Source organism: Procambarus clarkii, chromosome 20 (genome assembly GCF_040958095.1).
Source record: "Procambarus clarkii isolate CNS0578487 chromosome 20, FALCON_Pclarkii_2.0, whole genome shotgun sequence".
NCBI lineage: Eukaryota > Metazoa > Arthropoda > Malacostraca > Decapoda > Cambaridae > Procambarus > Procambarus clarkii.
The window spans coordinates 45,136,460-45,157,691 of NC_091169.1; the positions used below are offsets into that span (position 1 = coordinate 45,136,460).

General features: G+C 49.7%; 1 protein-coding gene across 1 annotated transcript in view; it reads left to right on the forward strand.

Annotated features, from left to right (window-relative positions):
* LOC123755302 (uncharacterized) overlaps window positions 1-21,232 on the forward strand; it is a 144,200-nt gene that overhangs the window by 108,912 nt on the left and 14,056 nt on the right. The window contains exon 10 of the mRNA XM_045737791.2: window positions 14,579-14,686. Coding sequence (XP_045593747.1) covers window positions 14,579-14,683 — 105 coding nt within the window. The 3' untranslated portion in view covers window positions 14,684-14,686. The remainder of the gene's footprint in view (window positions 1-14,578; window positions 14,687-21,232) is intronic.

Below are 21,232 nucleotides of genomic sequence, written 5' to 3' on the forward strand. Positions count from 1 at the left end.
ATGTTTCCTCCCCCGCTTTTTGGGACGGTGTTTTTGTCATGTTTCCCCGTTCGATGGGGTTCTGCGTGACTTTTGATCTCGGGTGCGCCTGCGCCTTCGTGTGCCTTCGGGACTAGTGTTGGCTTCTGTGTTCTCGAGGGTACGGGAAGGTTTTTCGCTACTTCCCGCATTATTGGAACGTCTGTCGGCTCCTAGTACTTGTCGCCCTGTTGGGCTACTTGTCGCCCTGTTTGGGCTACTTGTCGCCCTGTTGGGCTACTTGTCGCCCTGTTGGGCTACTTGTCGCCCGGTTGGGCTACTTGTCGCCCGGTTGGGCTACTTGTCGGCCGTTTGGGCTACTTGTCGCCCGTTTGGGCTACTTGTCGCCCGTTTGGGTTCCCTTTTTTTGGGCTCTTTGCTTCTTTGGCCGGTTTTATTGTTCCTGCTTCCTCTTTTGGCTCTTTTTCTCGTGCAATAGTCCTGGCTGGCGCCTTCCCGCAGGGAGGGTGTGCGGTTCGGCCAGCGTGTTATGCGCATGCGCCGTGGAGTTTGTTTTGGTCTGGGCGATGGTTCAGTGCTGGGGTTTTGCGCCCTTTTTTGCTACAGTGCTTCGCCTCTCGTTCTTCTCCCTGGCTGCGGTATGTGCCCCTTTGCGCCAGGGGTGTCCTGGTTCCCAGTTGTGGGGAGGACACCGCGGTTTTCTGTGTCATGGGTGTGGACCGCCTCCTTCGCCTCTCCCTGTTCTCCTGCGGGTCCGGCTCTGGCGTCTTCACCTGGCGGTGCTCCCAAGTTCTTCTGGGCACGGTTGAGTCGTGTCAAGTTCGAGCCACCATTCGCCAGGTGAGTTTCTGCGGTCTGGCGTCTTTTGGCCGGGCGCTGGATGCGGCGGTGTTCATATACCTGTCTTTATTTAGGTATAATTTTGTACGACTGAGACCGTTCGCACACCAGTGACTGTCCCTTTATCACCCCTTCCTGTCCCCCTCATGTGCATGTCCAACCCATGCTGGAGTCGTTCAGGGGACCCTCCTTTTTTAATGTTGTGAGGTGTGGGGGTTGTAGGGTTGGTTCTGTACTCACCTGGTGAGGCTCCTGGCTGTGCTTGCAGGATTTGAGCTCTGGCTCTTGGGTCCCGCCTATCTGGTAGAACTTGCGGGATAGTACCAGTGGAGTGCAGTGGTGCTATTGGCACTTTTGGGGGACACTGTATTACCATCAGTGGTCTGTGCTTGTTACACGACCTACTTGCGAGCATAAGCCTTCTTGCTGGTTCGTCCGTGGACTTCCAGGGCGCACTGGCCTGTTTTCGTATGGCAGTTCCGGCCCGTCCTGGTTGTGGGGGTATGTGGGCCGGTGGACTGCTCCTAGCAGCTGCCTGGTGGGCCATCCTCTGGCCGGTCTGGCCTGACCTTGGGCCGGGCTTGAGGTGTAAAAGAGCTCCCAGTACCTCATCCAGCAGGTATCGAGCGGGGTTTCTCCGCCGTCGGTCGCCTGGTGCAGGTTTCTGGGCCTGCAGGGTTTTGTCGTGTCTCCGTTGGCCCTGTCTGGGGTCTGCCTGCTCCGTTCTCTGCCTTTGCAGAGGGGAGTTGCTATTTACATGTTGCATGTTGCAGTGGTGCCTGTTGCTGCTGCTGCTGCACGTGAGCATTGGTACCGTGTTTCACGGTGGCGTGTCCTTGTTCCTGTGTCCGGTTGTGGAGTGGCGCTTTGCTGCCATTTTGTGCCTGGGGATTGCGTGGGGTTTTTGTCCCTGCCTGATTGTCCACCCCTGGTTGTTCTCCTGGTTTTTTTTTTTTTTTTGTGCTTCTGCTCTTTCTTCCTGCCTCTTCTGCAGCAGGAATGTTCTGCGTGTGTTCTTAGGCGTTGGTCAGCCTGTGTCCTGTGATGTGCTTCTTTGTCTCGGTCTGTTGCAGTTGTTCGTGCCCCTTGGTTCGGGTCCTGTTCTGGCGGCGACCCTTCCGCCTTCTTTGGTTTTCCTAGCTTGCCCTGCCGGTTGTTGTTGTTTTATTTTTTTGGGGGGGTTCTTGCGATGTCTCGCGTCGGACCCGTCGTTTCTGAACTCCTGGCGGGCTTGCATGCTTCGGAGTTTTTCTGTTCGGCAGACGTTCCATCTCCTTGTGCCGCCTGGGTTTCGGTGGTCGCGCCCGAGATCTTCTCGCGGCTCCGCCTTTTTCCTGGGCTCGGGGGGGCCTTGTCGGGGCTGCTTATGTTCTGCCTCGTGGTCTCGCCTCCGGTTGGTGGTCGGGTGGCTTCGTGGTAGGTGTCCCACCTGCGTGCTTTCTTGGCGGCAGTATGGGGTATTTTGGCGGTCCTTCCTTTTCCTGTCCCTTCTTCGGTGGGTCCTTCTTGTTGGCTTGGTTTACTCTCGGCTTGGTTTTCTAGTGGGGGTTGGGAGCCGTCGTCTTGCCACATACTGTCGCCTCTTTTCGTGCGGCACAGGCGGAGCCGCTTCAGCTTGCTTTCGGTCTTGGTGTTGCTTCTGCACCGTTAGTCAGCTGTCTTGTGCGTCATTTCACCTCCGGCCTGTTCATGCGCCGCTTGCACCATCCTGGTCTCTGGTCAGCGTGCTCTGTCTTCTCCTCGGTTGGTAGTGCCCCTTCGGTTCCGGTGTGTTTTTTCGTCGGCTCTTTCCTTTGGGCCTTTGCCTCTGGGGGTCGGTTCGCTGTGTTTTCTTGCTCCTTCGGTTTTAGCGTTTTGGTTGTTTGATGGCAGCAGTCTCCATCTTTTCTGGCGCGGGGTGGGGCTGCTGCATTCTGGAGGGGTCCAGGGTTTGTTGGTGCTTTGTTGGTCGGGCCGGGGGTGTGTCGTTTTTGTGTTCAGTGGCTGCCCTCTGCTGTTGTTTGCGTGCCACGGCGTTTGGGTCCGGAGCGCGTTTTGCGTTGATCCGGTTCTGTTCTTCCCGGTTCGCGGGTGATGGTGTCCCGGGTGGTCAGCCGTGTTCTTGCGGCTAAGCTGCCTGTGTTCTTCCCTCATGCCTGTGGCGTTCGTGGCTTCGCTGCTCTCGCTGCCGTCTGGGCGACGTGGCCTTGCAGTCTTTCGGGCATGGATTTTTGGTGTTCGTGCAGGGGCCTTGCTGCTCGTGGTTCTCGTGTTGTTCCCGGGATTTTCGGGGCTGTGGCGCCTTGGGTTGGCGTTTGCTGCCGGTTGTCTCGCCTCCTTGGGGGGTGCGTGGTGTCCGCCTCCCGGTTTTGTCCCTTTGACCTTCCTCTGTGGGTAGTTAGCTCCGGGGAGCCGACGGGGCTCCCCCCAGAAAACCAGCGTTGAATGTAATGAAACGCCATTTTCTGGGTGAGACCCGGAGGCTCCCCGGCAACCCTCCCTCCCTCCGGTCGGCGTTTTTCGCGTGTTTTGACATCCAGCCTCAGAACTGATGGGTGGATAGCCGGCGTGGGAGGTCTGGGGCTCCCCCTTCCCCCTCCCGGGGAGGGGGGAGCTGCGCAGACAGCGGCGCGGTGACGTATGACGTCATACTAGTTTCCGTGTTTTCTGTTGAAGAGTTCTATTCACTAGTTCGGCTTAGGTAGCAATTTTCACCAGAATAGGGGTTTGTTTTGGAATGCTTACCTTTCTGGATGCTTGACCCGGTCGATGGCAGACATAGAATGCTTCCAACCACACGGGGGTTTCTATAGGCCATTGCTCCCCTTGCCTCTCTGAGGGGGCCAGGTTCTGGCTCGTGGTCCCCGGTAGGCCCTAGAACTCCATACACATGACTGATGCCAAAGTCTGACATTAGCATATCAGCCGGTAAAGCTCCGGGGAGCCTCCGGGTCTCACCCAGAAAATGGCGTTTCATTACATTCAACGCTGGTTTTTTCAACATTTAACACTGCTATTTCTCCCTACACAAGGGTCTCTCTCTTACAATAAAGGATCTGGGAATAATGATGTCTGACGATCTAAAGTTTAGGATTCTTCCCTTTAGAGTGGGAGAGATGGCTAAAATGGAGGGAATACAGAGAACATATATGGTATACATAGACACAATAAAGCACCTAAATTATTGGGATTGTCTCAAAGCTCTCCAAATGTACTTACTAGAAACTAGATGAGAGATATCAAATAATATACACATGGAAAATGCTGGATGGCCAGATCTCAAATCTACACAGTAAAATAACAACATACTGGAGTGAATGATACAGAAAAAATTGCAGAATTGAACCGGTGAAAAGCAGGGGTGCCATAAGCACAATCAGAGAACACTGTATAAACATCAGAGGTTCATAGTTGTTCAACATACTCCAGCAAGTATAAGAAATATTGACAGAACAAATGTGGACATCTTTAAGAGAAAACTAGATAGTTTTCTTCAAGAAGTGCCGGACCAACTAAGCTGTGGTGGATATAAGTTCCTGTGGGCCGCTCAAAGCAACAGTCTGTTGGCCCAGCCCTCACAAGACTAGCCTAGCCCTGGGCCGGGCTTGGGGAGTAGAACTCCCAGAACCCCATCTAGCAGAGCCTAGTAGATTCAGGAACCTGTACACCAGTTGGTTGACAGTAGAGAAGACCAAAGAGCTGAAGCTCAACCCCTGCAAGCACAACTAGGTGAATACTAGAGTGCATCAGGCATGGAGTTCAGTTTGGCCTACAGGGGACCAGAGCCAGTACCTGACTCCTAACAGAGGTGCAGGCAGCAGATGACACTCTATCAACTTACCAGGAAAGGCATCCAGAAAGTCAGTAAACCAATTCAGACTACTGCTGGGTTAAAAAAAAAAATACTGAAGCCTCACAACCCGCCGAATGAACTCCCCCCAGCAATGTAAACCAACAATCGAATCTCTTGAAACAAGCATGTGCATGTTTGCCCCACCCCTCCCACTTGGAGGGAGGGAGTCTAGAACTGGCTTGAACATCAGTTCTACCACTGATGCACACACTGCATCAGTGGTAGAAGGTATTGTACTCCCAACCCAGGTTGGGAGCGAGCATGTAGAAACACCAGTACCCGAGTGTCTTGCTTGGTTTACTCTTTAGGCCCTGGAAATTCCCTACAGGTTTGGTGTAGCTAATGGATATTCCCTCTGAACCTGTTCTTGCCTTGTGTGTTCTTTAAGGATGCTTGTCATCTGTGCCACAGGATGATGATCATTCTGCCTCCTCCATGCCACCTCTTGGGTCGATGATACCTTCAACTCGGATTCCTGTGGGATTTGCACTCCCCATGTAGCTCTCTTATCTGATCTTCCTAATGAAGTTTGTGTGTATCAAGTGGCAACCACTTTACAGGTTTGTTTTGCCTGGTTTCAGTAGTCTAGGGGGTGTGTGTCTGGTTGGATGCCTTGGAACTGGCCTGCCTTGTCTTTAGGGATCCGGATTGGTGAACACCTTAGCTCCCACTGCACCTCCTTTTCCTTCCCTTTAGGGTGTGGTTTTCCCTCCTGATATTCCTCCCCTGTTTCTGGCCCTAGAAAGTCCGACGGTTTCCAGGTCAGGGCAGGGTTTAGCTCAGGATGTGATTCAGCTGTTGCAAGGGAAGGGGGGTTCCTTCTGATTTGAGCATGGAGGAAGTTGACCCGGCTGGTCCCACTTGGGTTCCAGGGGTTTTCCTTCCAGCCAACCACTTCTACTTCTTCCGAGACCTCTTCCTTGGACTGCTTTTCTATTTCAGGTGGTGAGGCATGGATGCTGGTTTGCTCTGGAACCTTTGTGGTTGGTTCTCAAAGCATGGGGAGAGTCAAGATAGGGGCCTTTGGGTTTCCTTAGATCCCAAGTGAGTCTTTGTACCTTAGGACGAGGGCTGTTTGCTTGAAAGAGAGGGGATTTCGTGTCCCTCCTTCTTGGATGATTTTGATCTGAATGCAGCTCCTGCCAGGGTTCATTTCAACATGAAACCAGGCCTGTTGGGACTATTCTTCCAGAGGTTTCTTTCCTCTCAAGTCCCTCTATTGGTAGCACATGAGGATCTCTGTACAACCCATCCTCTTTAAAATAACGTCACTTTTTGCTCGTATGCGCGCTATGACCAAATTTGGACGTAATTTGAAATGAAATTGACTCACAAAAGTGATGTACTGTTCCATTTTCTGTTTGAGTCATCCGGCTTACTCGGCAAGCTTAGAAGAGGATTCTTTCCATTAACGTTTTTCATACCGTTTTGAAACTTTATGAGAATTTCCTGCCCACCTAACCTATCAGAGGACCCTTAACTTACTGTTGTTGAAAAAAAAAAAAATATATTTTTTTTTTTTTTCATTTTCAAATTACATCCATATTCGACCATATGGGCAAACGGCCAAAAGCGACGTTCTTTTTAAGAGGACAGGTTGCTGTGTAAGTACCTCTTGTGTGACCCAGCATTTGCCTGTATGAATTTTGGTCTTCTTCCCCTTGTTGGTTGTGTTATGAGGTTCTGGTGTTGTCCTGGCTAGTGAACAGACTTCTTGTTTCCTTTGGGGCTTGACACATTTTTTGTCATTCCCACATGCCCAAGTGGAATTAGGTGATGGCCGTGTTTCCAGTGTTTTTGGGCACCCATTCTTTTGAGCTGCTCAGTGACTGCCTGTTTGTTCCCACTCTTTCTTGGGATGTGGGCTTGGTGCTGCTCTATGCCCAAGTGCTTTTGCTGTTGCTGGCCCATCATGGCAGAGGACTTTCAGGCTCTCTCTCATTTGGCTTCGGTCATGTGTTTTCTGGCCCTAGTGGAACTCCACTCTGAATGGCTCTGTGAGGACGTTGAGGTACTTGGCTCTGGATCCGGTACTTCAGTGCCTACTATAACTTCGTCAGTGGCTTTGCCCAAGCAGTACACACACCCATGCTCTGGGGCTGCATTTTACGCTGCCCTTCTTGACTGTTAACAGACTGTGTTGACCCAGTCTTTAGATTCAGCCTGTGCCCTTGCCCTCTTGTTTGCCTCTCCTTTTTCCAGAGAATGTTGTTGGTCAGTTGGTTGGCCATCAAGATGTGACCGATTTCTGACTTGCTTTGTTACATGGTTTTTGGTTTCGGGTAAAGGCTGGAGGCTGTCAGGTAAAGCTGGGGCTTTGCTTGTTGTTGGTCAATAGGCTCTCAGTGGAGCTGATTCTTCCTCTGCTGGTCGGTGCTGTCCACATGCTTCTTGTTGGTTCACGCTGGCTCTTTTGCAGCTTGCCCCTTTGATGGGGTGGTGGGGAGGCGGCTCATCCAGTTTGCCAGCTCCTGGTCCCACAACTTGTGGGCTTTTCAGTCCATTTTGTGCAGCCTGTAATTGAATTGGTCAGTTCCTCTCCTCTTTATAGGGGTCGGGGCTCTTGGAGCAGGCCTCTTTTCTTTGCCTGCATCATGTCATTTCAGAGTGGATGGCTTCCAGCATGGCCAAGACGACCACGTCTCTTTCATGGATGTCCCATCTCTTCCTAGTTCTGAAATGGGCCACGTCAGAGCTCCAGTTTGTCCTTGATATGTTTGGTTTGAACCAGTTCAAACCAAATCAATAATTTACCACAAGCTTATTTGGTAAAGGAATATGAGAAGTCATTTCAAGATTCTTAGATGGACCAAACAATGGCAGTGTGCTGTGGCTAGCCTTGTGAACATCTTGAACAGCATTGTGTTCACTGATATCTGAACAATGTACACAGTCTTTATCACAGTCAGGCTCTTCTGTAATACTATTATTCCTAAACAATAGCACTTACAAAGATATTTTTACATGTTTAAGCGATGCTGTGGTCACACGCTGAACAGCAGCTAGCTTTTTGCTGCATGCTAACCTTGGTTGCCTCACTCAGTATTGAGGCCTTCACACTTGGGAATGGGGCTCATTATTTTTTGTTTAAATTGCGTCTGTTTACTGAAGCCCTGAGGAAGCTGATGTGAACCCTGTGTATCCGTGGACTTTTAAATCTTATGCATACTTTAAAACATATATACAGTATATGATATATGCTGTGTAGGCAGTTAAACCAAAATCATATACAGTTGAACCTCGGTTTACGAATGCCCCTCTTTACAAATTTTTCAGTATACGAGGTCAATTTCTTCGTAAAATTTTACTCGGTGCACGAGGTTTGCCTCGGATTTTGAGTTGATACATGTATGGGTCGACGAGTGTGTGGTTCTGCTGGGCAAGGCGCCCTCAGGTTACCAGTGTTTCCCACCTTGTGATGCCGTGCTTGATTTTTTTGTGAAGAATTTCATTGTTTTTCTGCTTTTCTGGGGGGAGCCCCTACGGCTCCCCGGAGCTATCCATGGCTGATATGGATACCCTAACTATTTTGCATCAGTCGATGTGGGTGGAGTTCTAGGCCTACCGGGGACCACGAGCCAGAACCTGGCCCCCTCAGAGAGGCACGGAGAGCAATGGCCCATAGAAATGCACATGTGATTTGGAGCATTCTATATCTGCCATCGACCGGGACAGGCACCCAGAAAGGTAAGCGCCACAAAACAAACCCCTATTCTGGTTAACAACAAAAATCGACAACGAGTGGACAGAACTTCCCCAGGAAAATGAACTAACAAACATGACGTCACATGAGCCGCGCCGCATGTCTGCGCAGCTCCCCCCTCGGGAGGGGGAAGGGGGAGCCCCAAATCCCCGCCCCCAGTTCCTCGGCTGATGGGATAATGCACAGTCGTGTGGCTCCAGCTTCGGTCTTGTCTCAGTGCTGTGACTTGTTTGCAGTGCTGCTCTTACGGTGGACGTGTGAGCTGGGAGTAGTATTCTCAGGTACTCGGGCTGCATGTGCTTAGGGTCACCTTCCCTGAGTGCCCTGTAAGTACCGCCCTTGGGGCTTGGGGTTGCCTTCCACAAGTCGCCTTGGGTCTACCTCTGTTGACTTTTCGCTGCTTGGCCGCCCCGAGGGTTTGGGGGTTTTACTCCCTTGTTTACCGTGGGGTAAGTGGTAGTTATAGCACTGGTGGGGCGCAGGGTACTGCGTAGCTAGTTTTCACCTATGACAGCGGCTGGCTCTGTTCCCTCAGGGTACATTCTCCACTTGTGTGGTTTTTCTTTTATATTTATTTTTGCCTGGTAGGGGGTCTGCCTTGTGTTCCCCCCCCCCCTTATATTAGATTCGTTTGTGTGGTGGCACCCCCTGCTTCGCCCTCGCGAGTGGACACGTCCCGTGGGTTCAGCTTTAGCAGTTTGCTTGGTAGTTTGGGGCACTGGTTAGCAGTGCCCTGCCTGGGATAACCCTTAGCAGACCCAGTCTAGGGGCCCTGGAAAACCCCCCAGGGGCTCTCAGGTCCGATAGTGGAGACCCTTGCGTCCCCTCTCGCTTTGTGCAAGTTGAGGGTTGCTCTGTCCCCTTGTCTCAGGGTGACTCCTTGTTTTTGCCTCCGTCATGCTGCCTGTTGGGTCGGTGACACATTCGACCCTGAGTCCTGCGAGCTTTGTTGCTTGTTCGTGACTCCATTCGCCCAGTCTGCTGATGAATTCCCGTGGGTGCAGGCAGCTCGCGCGTTGCAAGGTAGGTTGTTGCAACGCGCTCGGTTTGTCGCTTCCCCGGACGCCCCGATGCTGCCCCGCTTTGTGTAGGGACCCAGACTTGGGGGTTTTGGTAGCTTCGGCCTTGGTTCCTTCCACTCCCCCCTTGTTTTTCCCCCTCCTGCTTCCGGCCCCTACGGATCTGCAAGCTTCGGGGTCAGGGCGGGGTTAGAGGTTTTGAGACTTGGGCAGTTTCGGGGGTTGCCCCGTCCGGGGTAGCTGTGGAGGCATTCGAGTCAGTTCCTCCGGCCGATGCTCCGGGGTCTGACCAGTGGGCCCCTTCTCTTTCAGCTCTCTCGGCTGCCCCGGCTTTTTCTTGTGGGGCCGGGGCTATGGAGGTCGACTCGGCCCCGGGGTCTGGTGTAAAGGCTCCTGGGGTTGGGGAGGAGCGGCCTTGGGGACCTTGGGCTCCATTGCGCCCCGCCTGGATTTCCGTCCTTCTGAGCGGGGCTTACTGTTGCGAGGAGTGGGGTTTTCTTTCCCCTCTCTGCATACGATTTGGGCTTGGGTTCTGCTCCTCCCCGGGTTTGGTTCCGTGTCCCTGTGGTTTCTTCAGTTCCGTCTTCCGGAGGTTTTCGGCTAACCGCATCTCTTCGCCTGCGGTGCGGTTAGCCTTTGCGGCTTACCTCCTGCGTGTCCCGGAGTTTGCCTCCATACTGGTTCCTTTTGTTCTGGCCAGGTTGGGCGCCTTGTAGCTGTTTGGGCTCCTTGTAGCCGTTTGGGCTCTTTTGTCGCCGTTTGCGCTCCTTTGTCGCCGTTTGCGCTCCTTTGTCGCCGTTTGCGCTCCTTTGTCGCCGTTGGGCTCCTTGTAGCAGTTTGGGCTACTGTCGCCAGTTGGGCTGCTTGGGCTACTTCTCACCTTGTTGGGCTACTTCTCGCCTTGTTGGGCTACTTCTCGCCTTGTTGGGCTACTTCTCGCCTTGTTGGGCTACTTCTCGCCTTGTTGGGCTACTTCTCGCCTTGTTGGGCTACTTCTCGCCTTGTTGGGCTACTTCTCGCCTTGTTGGGCTACTTCTCGCCTTGTTGGGCTACTTCTCGCCTGGTTGGGCTACTTCTCGCCTGGTTGGGCTACTTCTCGCCTGGTTGGGCTACTTCTCGCCTGGTTGGGCTACTTCTCGCCTGGTTGGGCTACTTCTCGCCTGGTTGGGCTACTTCTCGCCTTGTTGGGCTACTTCTCGCCTTGTTGGGCTACTTTTCTTTCGTGTCCTGCGCATGCGCCATGGGAGTTTGTTTTGGTTCCGGGTGGTGTGCACACGTGTTCTGCATCCATTTTCTCTCAGGGGGGGGGGGGGGCTTCGCCTCTCGCTCTTTTCTTAATCCAATCCGAGCCCCGTTGCTTTGGGGGTGTTCTGGGGTGCCGCTGTGGGGAAGTTACGAGGTTTTTCCCTGCGTTCTAGGGTGGGGAGCCTCCTTCGCTGCTCCCTTCCTCTCCAGCATGGGCACCCAGGCCGCCTCCGGCGGGTACGGACTTGAAAGCTTGCGTCATGGTTCTTCAGCGCCTATGTTCTGCAGGTGAGTTGGTGTGGTTTGGCGTCTCCTTCGTCCTGACGCTGTTTTTGTTTTTGGGAGTAGGAATGGGTGTACATGCGTACAGTACTTGAGAACGTGGATCGTATCACCCGAGGTGCTTACTGCAGGGCTATTAGCCCATACTGGGCAGCTCTTGTTCTCTCCACCTGATTCCTTCCTCGGTTCTCGGGTGTCTGCAGGTGGCCTCTTGGCCCTTCCAAAGCGGCTCCTGCCTGTACTCCTCCTGCCCCTCTCCTATGCTTGTCAAACCTTGCTTGAGTTCGGGGCCCCGCCTCCACCTTGTTCCGCAGTGCAACGGTGGGGGTGCCTGTTTGGTAGTACGTTTTCCTGTGTCGGAGGTTTTGTGTTCGCCTCCTTGTGCTTGCAGGTTGGGTTCTGGCTCTTTGGTTCTGCCTCTCCCCTGTCGTTTGCCTGTTGGGCGGATTCTGTGCTTCATGGGCGCTCTTATCTCTGTTCTTGGGGCTGTGTATGGGGTCAGCCCAAGTTGGGCTGCCTAATGTGTTCCTTTGATTGCCTGTTACACTGCACATGTTTCTTCTACCATCCCTGTGGCTCAGTTGGGTGCTCGGTTTCTGCCTGTGTCCCCTTGTGTGCCACTCGTGTACGATTTATCTATCTTCTCTGTCGCTTCCTCGGGGAGTGTGGTGACGTTTTGTTGCGGTTTTGGTACTGCAGCTGCGTGTCGGGGTTGGTTGTGGCATTATGTTCGGCCCTTCCGTGCTCCCTCTGGGGCTCTCCTTCCTTTGCCGGTCTTGCTGTGCCGGGCCTGATTTTTCCATGTTCCTTGGATTCTCTGTCTTGTCCTCGCCTCATTGTGCTGGCTGGGGATGAGCTTGGGGTCTGCGTCTCGCCCCTCACCTATCCTCCGGTTTCGGTTCAAGTTCCAGAGCCTAGTGGGCTCCCTTCCTTCGTGTTTTTCACGGCTGCCCTGGGGTTTTTCTTGACGCTGGGGCTTTGAGGGGACAGCTCGGCCCCGGAGCCTGCAGGGTGGGTTCCCGGGGCTGGGGTGGGGCTAACGTGAGGGGCCTCAGGCCCCGTTGGTCCCCGCCGGGGTGTTTCTACCCCTCTGGGCGGGGCTTGCAGTTTTGTGGTGTGAGGTTTTCCGTTCCCCCTCTCCGCACGTGCTTTGTGGGCGTCGGCCCCTCCCTGGGCTCGGTTTCCTTGTCCATTGTGCCCGTTGTTTCCTTCCTGTCGGTGGGTGCTTTTCTACGGTCTTCGCCCCTTTTTTCCGGGATGGGCCTTCTCCGTCATGTCCCCCTCTTCTTGGGGTTTCTGCATGACTTTTGGTCTCGGGTGCGACGGGGTTTTTGTGCCTTCGTCCTTTGTGTTTGCTTCTTTTTGTTCTCGAAGGTTCGGGACGGTTTTGCTCCTTCCTGTTTTCTGGTATGTCTGTCGTCATTCGGTTGAGCTTCCCTCCGGTCCTTTCTAGTGCTTGTGGGTCCTCTTCCCGGCAGCTTCTGGGTGTTTGGCCTTCTTGTTTTTTTGTGCATATTTCTTCTCTTCGCGCTGTCTCGGTGCTACTCGTTTTCCTGGGGGCAATTTTGCTCCTCTTAATGAGTCTTTTCGCTCCTGCCCTTCTGCGGGATGTTGGTGCGGGGCGGCTCCTTATGCGGGTTCCTTCCCTGTCAGCTGCACTTGTGGCAGTGGACTTGCACGCTTGTGGTATTTTCGTTTTGGTCCTGCGTTTTTTTTTCCCTCCTGGGGCTGTCATAGGATTGGCTTGCGGAGGATGTAGAGGCGCTTGGGGCCGTTCCTGGGTCTGGCACCTTGGTTTCTGCTGCTAGCTTTCGGTTTCGATATTCCTTCTGCGCCGTTTCGCAGGCTGTATCGTGCGTTGTTTCACCTCCAGCCTGCTTATGCACTGCCTGTGTCGTCTTGGTCTTTGGATAGGGTGCTCTCTTGTTTTTCTTCTCCTTGGTGGTTGTGGCTCCTTGGGGTCAGGTTTGCTTTGCTTCGGCTTTTCTTTTTATGTTGGCATTGGCCTCTGGGGGTCGTGTGGCAGGGCTTCTTGCTCTTCTCAGGCGCAGTGGTTTTTGGCTCCTATGGTCGTGGTCATAGGTTTCTTCATCTGTGGCCGTTCTCCCTTTTTTCTGACGAATGATGTGCCTGCTGCTTTCCGGAGGGGTCCTTGGGTTATTGTCTCGACTTCGTGTTGAGGAGTGGTTCACTGACCGCCTCCCGGGTATGTCCCCTTGTTTTCTCAGGTAGTCTTTGGTGAAGTAGCTCCGGGGAGCCGTAGGGGCTCCCCCCAGAAAACCAGGGTTGAATGTAATGAAACGGCATTTTCTGGGTGAGTCCCGGAGGCTCCCTGGCACCCTCCCGCCCTCCAGTCGGCGGGTTTTTTTGCGGTTTTGATATCCAGCCTCAGAACTGGGGCAGGGATCGCCGGCGCGGGGGTCTGGGGCTCCCCCTTCCCCCTCCCGGGGAGGGGGGAGCTGTGCAGACATGCGGCGCGACTCGTGTGACGTCATGCTTGTTAGTTCATTTTCCTGGGGGAGTTCTGTCCACTCGTTTGTCGATTTTTGTTGTTAACCAGAATAGGGGTTTGTTTTGTGGCGCTTATGTTTCTGGGTGCCTGTCCCGGTCGATGGCAAATATAGAATGCTCCAAATCACATGTGCATTTCTATGGGCCATTGCTCCCCGTGCCTCTCTGAGGGGGCCAGGTTCTGGCTCGTGGTCCCCGGTAGGCCTAGAACTCCACCCACATCGACTGATGCAAAATAGTTAGGGTATCCATATCAGCCATGGATAGCTCTGGGGAGCCTCCGGGACTCACCCAGAAAATGGCGTTTCATTACATTCAACGCTGGTTTTTTGGTTTCTGAATATAAAAGTTCTTATTATATATCATGCCATGGGTCCCAAATGAAATGAAATGAAATGAAACATTTACTCAAAACTAGCTCAAATTCATCTGTACCACTGTACCACTGGGGCCAGGCAGCCTGGCCCCAGCCTATAGCTGACTTCCCCTTACCAATTAGTTCTGTCATTAATGTTGTGGTGTTTGAAGCTACCTGTAAGTACAGTAATTTTCAAAAGAAGGCACCAATCCAGGATGACTATGTAATTGAAGGTACCTGTAGTGCTTCTTTCAAATGTCATGGGCAAGCCCCTCTGCTTCAAGCTAAATGCCAGCCATCCTTGAGCTGTATTCGTCTAGCAGGGACCAGTTCCTTGTGTGTTCTTTGATTTTAGTATTAGCTTCACATGCCTGTTTTCTTTCTGGCTTGTGTGGGCTTGGCTTTTGTGCTTGGGGATGCATGTGCATAGGATTTTCTTGCATGGGTGGACACTAGTGCAGGTTTGACTGGTTGCCAGGCATGCCAACCAGTAGTCAGCAAGAGCACTCCATTAGCCATCACATTTATATGAAATGACCTAGAAGTCATCCACCTAAACTGAGAATTCTCCTGTGCTGCCAAGCATTATGACCCTACAGGGACTATTAATAAGTTTACTATGCTGGAGCCATAATATCTTCCCACCAGGCTGTTTATGAAATTATCCACATGGCACAAAAAAATATTTCCTTGGGAAGCAACCAAGTAAGATGCTCAGAAAGGATTATTTTTATGTATACTATACACTCAAACCCTAATGCATTTTTAGAGCTGGATATACATTCTTGTTCTCTGTTTGTTTTCTTCAGAAAAATGCAGACAAGGTGGAGGAATGTCCAGTGTGTGGGGATTTCATCAACAGTGCTGAGTTAGAAGACCATGCATCAGAGTGCGCCCACACCATGTTTGACTAAAGTGTATGTACTAGTACTAATACTTATTACATATCAGATTATCACATAATTTTGGAGAGCAGCCTTTTTTTTTATGTAAGACCAAATTGAGTAAACTTTTAATTATTCAGATTTGCAATGTATTAATGCATTATTACCAGATAATGCAATGGTAATAAATTTTAATTAATGCATGGTGATAATTCGAGTTTGTGTCGGTTGAAATTTATATGGGACATCAAACAAATTTTCCCCTTTTTAACTTGAGTTTCTTTAATACTGTATTTGAAACTAATAATTAGGCCAGGATGTTGTGCAAAATTATGGACATACTTACTGTAGCTCAAGTGAAATTTGTTTCTGTATGTATATTTTAGTTTTTTTTTTTTATTAACAATGTATCAGACTGCCTTACATCAATCCTTAAAAAATAAACATTTAGAAAAATCTGTAATTTTACCTTAAGTATCAGTGTTTTGTGTCATCTTTGTTATTTTCCAATCTTCATGAAAACCAAGGAAAATCTTGTTTTATTTTATTTTATTTTTTGAATGTGTGTGAATTCTACCTGTTGGAGATTTCAAGAATGAATGTTCCTGTGTTCCTGTGGTTTCTGACCAGGCCTCTGATCCTGTCTTAATAATTTGGATAAAACATGCAGTAAAATTGAAGAGGTAGCAGTTATTCAGTTATTACTGAATTGACCAAATACACTGGAACCTCGGTTGACGAATGTCCCTCTTTACGAATTTTTTGGGCTACAAGCTAAATTTCTTCTTTTAAAGAAATTTTACTCGGTTGATGATCTTTACCTCGCTTGGCGACTTTGTTGATACTGTATACATATGGTTGACAAGCGGGTGGTTCTGTTTTAGTGGGCGTGGGACGAGGCACACTCAGTTTACCAGTTTATCCCACCTGAATATTGTATTTGGGAGGACAACTGGATGGATGGTGGGAGGGAACTGGATGGATGGTGGGGGGGAACTGGATGGATGGATGGTGGGGGGAACAGGATGGATGCTGGAGGGGGGGGGGGAACTGGATGGATAGATCTATGGTGGGATGGAACTGGATGGATAGATCTATGGTGGGATGGAACTGAATGGGTGGATGGTGGGGAACTGGATGGATGGATGGTGGAGGGGGAACTGGATGGATGGATGGTGGGGGGGGACTGGATTAAATTAATGAATAGTACTCGCCTAGTTGTGTTTGCGGGGGTTTAGCTCTGGCTCTTTTGGCCCGCCTCTCAACTGTCAATCAACTGGTGTACAGATTCCTGAGCCTATTGGGCTCTTATCATATCTATATTTGAAATTGAGTATGGAGTCAGCCTCCACCACATCACTGCCTAAAGCATTCCATTTGTTAACTACCCTGACACTGAAAAAATTCTTTCTAACGTCCCTGTGGCTCATCTGGCTACTAAGTTTCCACTTGTGTCCCCTTGTTCGTGTTCCACCCACGCTAAAGAGCTTGTCTTTGTCCACCCTGTCAATTCTCCTGAGAATTTTGTAGGTGGTTATCATGTCTCCCCTTACTCTCTCCTGAGAATTTTGTAGGTGGTTATCATGTCTCCCCTTACTCTTGTTTCCAGGGTTGTGAGGTTCAGCTCCCTTAGCCTTTCCTTGTTACTCATTCTTCTCAGTTCCAGGACCAGTCTGGTGGCATACCTCTGAATCTTATCTAACTTTATCTTGTGTTTAACTAGGTATGGACTCCAGGCTGGAGCTGCATACTCAAGGATTGATCTTACATAAGTGGTATACAGGGTCCTGAACAATTCCTTACACAAGTTTCTAAAGGCAGTTCTTATATTGGCCAGTCTATCATATGCCGCTGATGATATCCTTTTGATGTGGGAATCTGGGGACAGGTTCGGTGTGATCCACCCCCAGATCTTTCTCTCTATTTGCCTCTTGCAGGATTTCACCTCCCAGATGGTACCTTGTGTTCAGCCTTCTGCTCCCTTCGCCTAATTTCATTACTTTACACTTTCCTGAGTTGAACTTTAGCAGCCATTTTCTAGACCATTCCTCCAGTTTGTCCAGGTCGTCCTGTAGCTCTGGCTATCTTCATCTGTTTTGATTCTTCTCATAATTTTTGCATCATCAGCAAACATTGAGAGGAGTGAGTCTATACCATCTGGAAGGTCGTTTACATATACTAGAAACAGGATAGTGGGGGGAACTGGACGAATGGATGGACAGGGGGGGGGGGGCGGGAGAACCGAGTGATGGATGGTGGGGGGAACTGGATGGATGGATGGTGGTAGGGAACTGGATGAATGGTAGTAGGGGAACTGGATGGTTGAGGGGGACTGGATGGATGGATAGTGAGCAGGGGTAGCACAGGAGATGGGGTAGCAGGGCAGTCAGGCAACCTGTCCTCTTAAAAAGAATGTCGCTTTTGGCCGTTTGCCCGTATGGCCGAATATGGACGTAATTTGAAAATGAAAAAAAAAATGAAAATAAATTTGGGATTTTTTTTTCAACAACAGTAAGTTAAGGGTCCTCTGATATGTTAGGTGGGCAGGAAATTCTCATAAGTTTTAAAACGGTATGAAAAACGTTAATGGAAAGTTTCCTCTTCTAAGCTTGCCGAGTAAGCCGGATGACTCAAACAGAAAACGGAACAGTACGTCACTTTTGTGAGTCGATTTCATTTCAAATTACGTCCAAATTTGGTCATAGCGTGCGTACGAGTGAAAAGTGACATTATTTTTAAGAGGACGGGTTGAGTCAGGAGACAGTGGGTGGGCAGATGAGTAACAGAGCGGGTGGCAGAAGTTTGGCAGGAGTGGGCGAGCTTCCGACTAGGACTCCACAGGAGCTGGTCACTCCTGGTCCCTTTCTCCCCCCAATTCTACACCCTCCCTACTACCTCCATTCCCCCACATTGAGCCCCCCCCCCCCCCAAATGCTACCAGCTGATGGATCTAGAGGCAGACTACCTGAACACCTGACATTAAACTCTTATTGTTTACTGAGTGACTGGTTGCGACTGTGAAAGCCTGATTGACTGTGAGTACCTAATTGACTGTAAATGCCTGATTGACTATGAATGCATAATTGACTGTGAATGCGTGACTGACCGTAAATGCCTAACCGGTTGCTACCACAACTGTGAATGCTTGACTGCCTTTGACTGGTCTTGAATGTGAATGCTTGACTGACATGTTGTGACTGACTGGTTCTGACTGGCTGCCACATAAAAGAGGCAGTGAAATGTGTGAAAGGAAAATCTGGAACCAGTGATGCAGATATGATAGCGTTTAAGGCGAGCAGGAGACAGTCCTTCTAAACACTCACTATCTCCCTCCCTCCTCACCCTCCCCATACACCAACACTGCTCCTCCCTCCTTGCCGCCTCCTCACCCTCCCCATATACCAACACTGCTCCTCCCTCCCTCCTCACCCTCTCCATACACCAACACTGCTCTTCCTTCCCTCTCCTCACCGTCTCCCATACACCAACAAGAGTCCTCAGTAAAGGTAAAGTGCAGTTAAATGTTCACTTATTTTATTTATGGTTTATATTTATACCTAATTGTTTTGTGTATGTAAAATGAGTAGAAAAAAAAATTCTGTATAAAATGTATTTTTAAGTTAATCTGTTCCACACGCCCAAAAATATTAATTCAATTTACAATATTTCTTATGGGAAAATTTGTTTCAGTTTACGAATTTTCGGTTTACGAACCGTCTCTGGGAATGGATTAAATTAAAAAACGGAGTTACCACTGTATATTCAAATTATAATTTAAGGTATTTTTGTCAAAACAGCTTTGAAGCATTTGGAAATATTTTGCCATTGTTATTTCTCATTTTTCTGTGAGGGGTCTCCTCAGTAGCCCTGCAAATTTAAACATTGGTATAGCCAAGTCTTAGGAAATCACATCAGGCCTCTGAGACTTGCCCAGGTCTACTGGAAGCCAGGATCAGAATGTGGCTCTCTTTGAGGCAAGGTAAAGGGAGCCTGGGAATTAGAAATCTACCAAAAACTAAGAAAAACTCACCAGAATGATTAGGTGCAGCAAAACAGGGGAACATGGTCAACTATGTGGTGTTGGTCATTCCTGGAAAAGTAGCGTCCCTGGAGGACATTTTTTTTTCTTTATGCTTCACGATTGTGTTTAATGTCACATACATTCCATGTGCCCTCGCATTGTATCTTGCTCTGGCTGTGATTGAGGGTTACCTTCCAGGGTGGTCAGCTTACATGTATTAACCAGATGCACCTGCTCTGGAAGGTTTGGGTACTTCCAAGAGTTGACTCCTCTCCAGTCACCTCATTTCCAGGTCGCATGTAGGAAGTGTTCTCCACTGTAAGGCCAGTCAATAGGTGGTAGTAGTAGTAGTAGTAGTAGTAAGCTGTGTTCTTCTGTTACTATCTAGCTCTGTTCTATGTGCATGTTGGGACCTTGCACTTGGGTTATGTGATTGTTTCTGGAGGGAACCCCATGTGGCTTCCTGAAGCTATCTCACTGAGATAGCTCCCAACTATCTCAGTAATTTTCTTCTATTCAGTTCTGGGTTAGTTCCTTTGTGGGTGGTTTGTCTCAAATATGTTTGTCTTGAGGAGGAGTAGGGTATTTCCCTGGAGTTGTCTGGCCTTCCTGATCTGCTGGGAGCAACTCTGCAGGTCCCTGGTGTGGGGAGAATGAACAGTTGTTTTTCCTGGTTTCAGCCTGCTTGCACTTGCTGATGGTCATGGTTGCAGGTTCAAATTCTGGCCTTTAGGGAGTTATCCTCAGCCCTTCTCCAGATTTTCCTTTCTTTCTCATATCTCTTTTTTTTTCAGAGCTCTTCTCTTTTTGTTTTCCCTTCTGAACAGATGTTTTTTCCATGGCTATTGGGGGATGTGCATGCTTTGGGTGGCTGGTTTTTACCCTCTATAGGTTTTGTTGTCTGTAGTGTTCATTCAGTTTTGTCTTCCACTAACCGCCTGCAGGTGCCCTAGACAAATGGGGAAAATGTTTCTTTCACCCTGATGCCCCCATTACCTAGCAGTAAATAGGTACTTGAGAGTTAGACAGCTGCTACGGGCTGCTTCCTGGGGGTGGAGGCCTGCTCGAGGACCGGGCCATGAGGACACTAAGCCCCAAAATCATCTCAAGATAACCTTGTTGGGATTTCACCATGAAAGGCAATAAGTGTTTGCTTTTTACCCAGATCAGGGAGTCACCCACTCAGTGTGTTTTTCTTGGCACTATGTTTGGCTGATTTTGTGTATAAAACCTGTTTTTGGCATAAACATATCATAAAGTACTCTGACAGAGCACTATGGCACTGAATTTTATCCTTATGTCGTATTCCTGTCCTAGGCCTTGGGCTGGCACTTCTTAAACCCGCTGTTTACTGGTGTCCAGACTGTGTGCATGCTGGTTCATGGGCTGTGGGCTCGGAGATTCCTTTGAGAGTCATCAGATGGTTTCTGGACTGGCATGTGCTTGCTGTTACCAGGCTGTGTGCCTTGGCACAGAGTTTTTGCTCTACTGTGATTTCCATTGACCCATACCTTGGCAGTTCTGGGCTTGGGGTTAGATTGTTTGCAGTGGCCTTCTGAACACTAAACTTGGAGTTATGTTCAACTCCAAGTTTCCAAGCAAATAAACTTTACTGCTTCATGAATTGCCAGTTTCTTTCCTGGTTGTGTCTATACATGAATACGTACAGTATTGTATAATGTTCTCCAATGGCTGCCCATGGGTCTCCTCATAAGTTCCATTTGTCTAACTATGGCAGCAGTGTGTGTGTGTGTGTGTGTGTGTGTGTGTGTGTGTGTGTGTGTGTGTGTGTGTGTGTGTGTGTGTGTGTGTGTGTGTGTGTGTGTGTGTGTGTGTGTGTGTGTGTGTGTCGACCCTGGGGCTTGGGGTTTATGGGCTTCGTGTGTCTTGCCCTGCAATGCGAGTTTGAGAGTATTTTTATCTTGCTTCTCTGGGCTCCTTGCCTTTCACTTTTCTGAAGGATGGTTGCTAAAAGAAGAACCAATGGCATATAAAAATGCCATATCAAAACTTCGGAAGTTGCAAGCATCATAGTGCGGCCCAGAGTCAACTGGGAAAACCAACCCAATCCAAGAGTTAGTTTGCAGGGAAGAAACTCAAATTCAGAAGAAGTATGTCTGTTAGAGCAGGGAATATGCAGGCCAGCTATAAGAAGAGAGAACACTGGCACAAAGCCAGAGGGACAATATGTGAATCAACACAATTGCAGAACAAATGGAATAAAAAGAAATATTCATTTGCAGAACAAATGTTCCAATGAGTGCACATACCATTTGTCTGACTGTAAGAGCAGCTTTCTGGCATCCAGCAGTTGCACCAGGCATGGTGGGCAGTTGACTGGGACTGAAATATGGCCTGGCTGCAGACTTCTACTTTGTGTGTGTGTGGAGAGAGAGAATAATCAACATCTCATGACAATCAAGAAAATAAAGAGCAGGCTGAATCTTTAGATACAGCTACTTGAAGACTTTAATCATATCCACCAATCTTGCACAAGTTTTCCAGGCAAAAATGCTTCAGATATGTTAGAGATAAAATGTAGCCATTTTCCTGGAAGT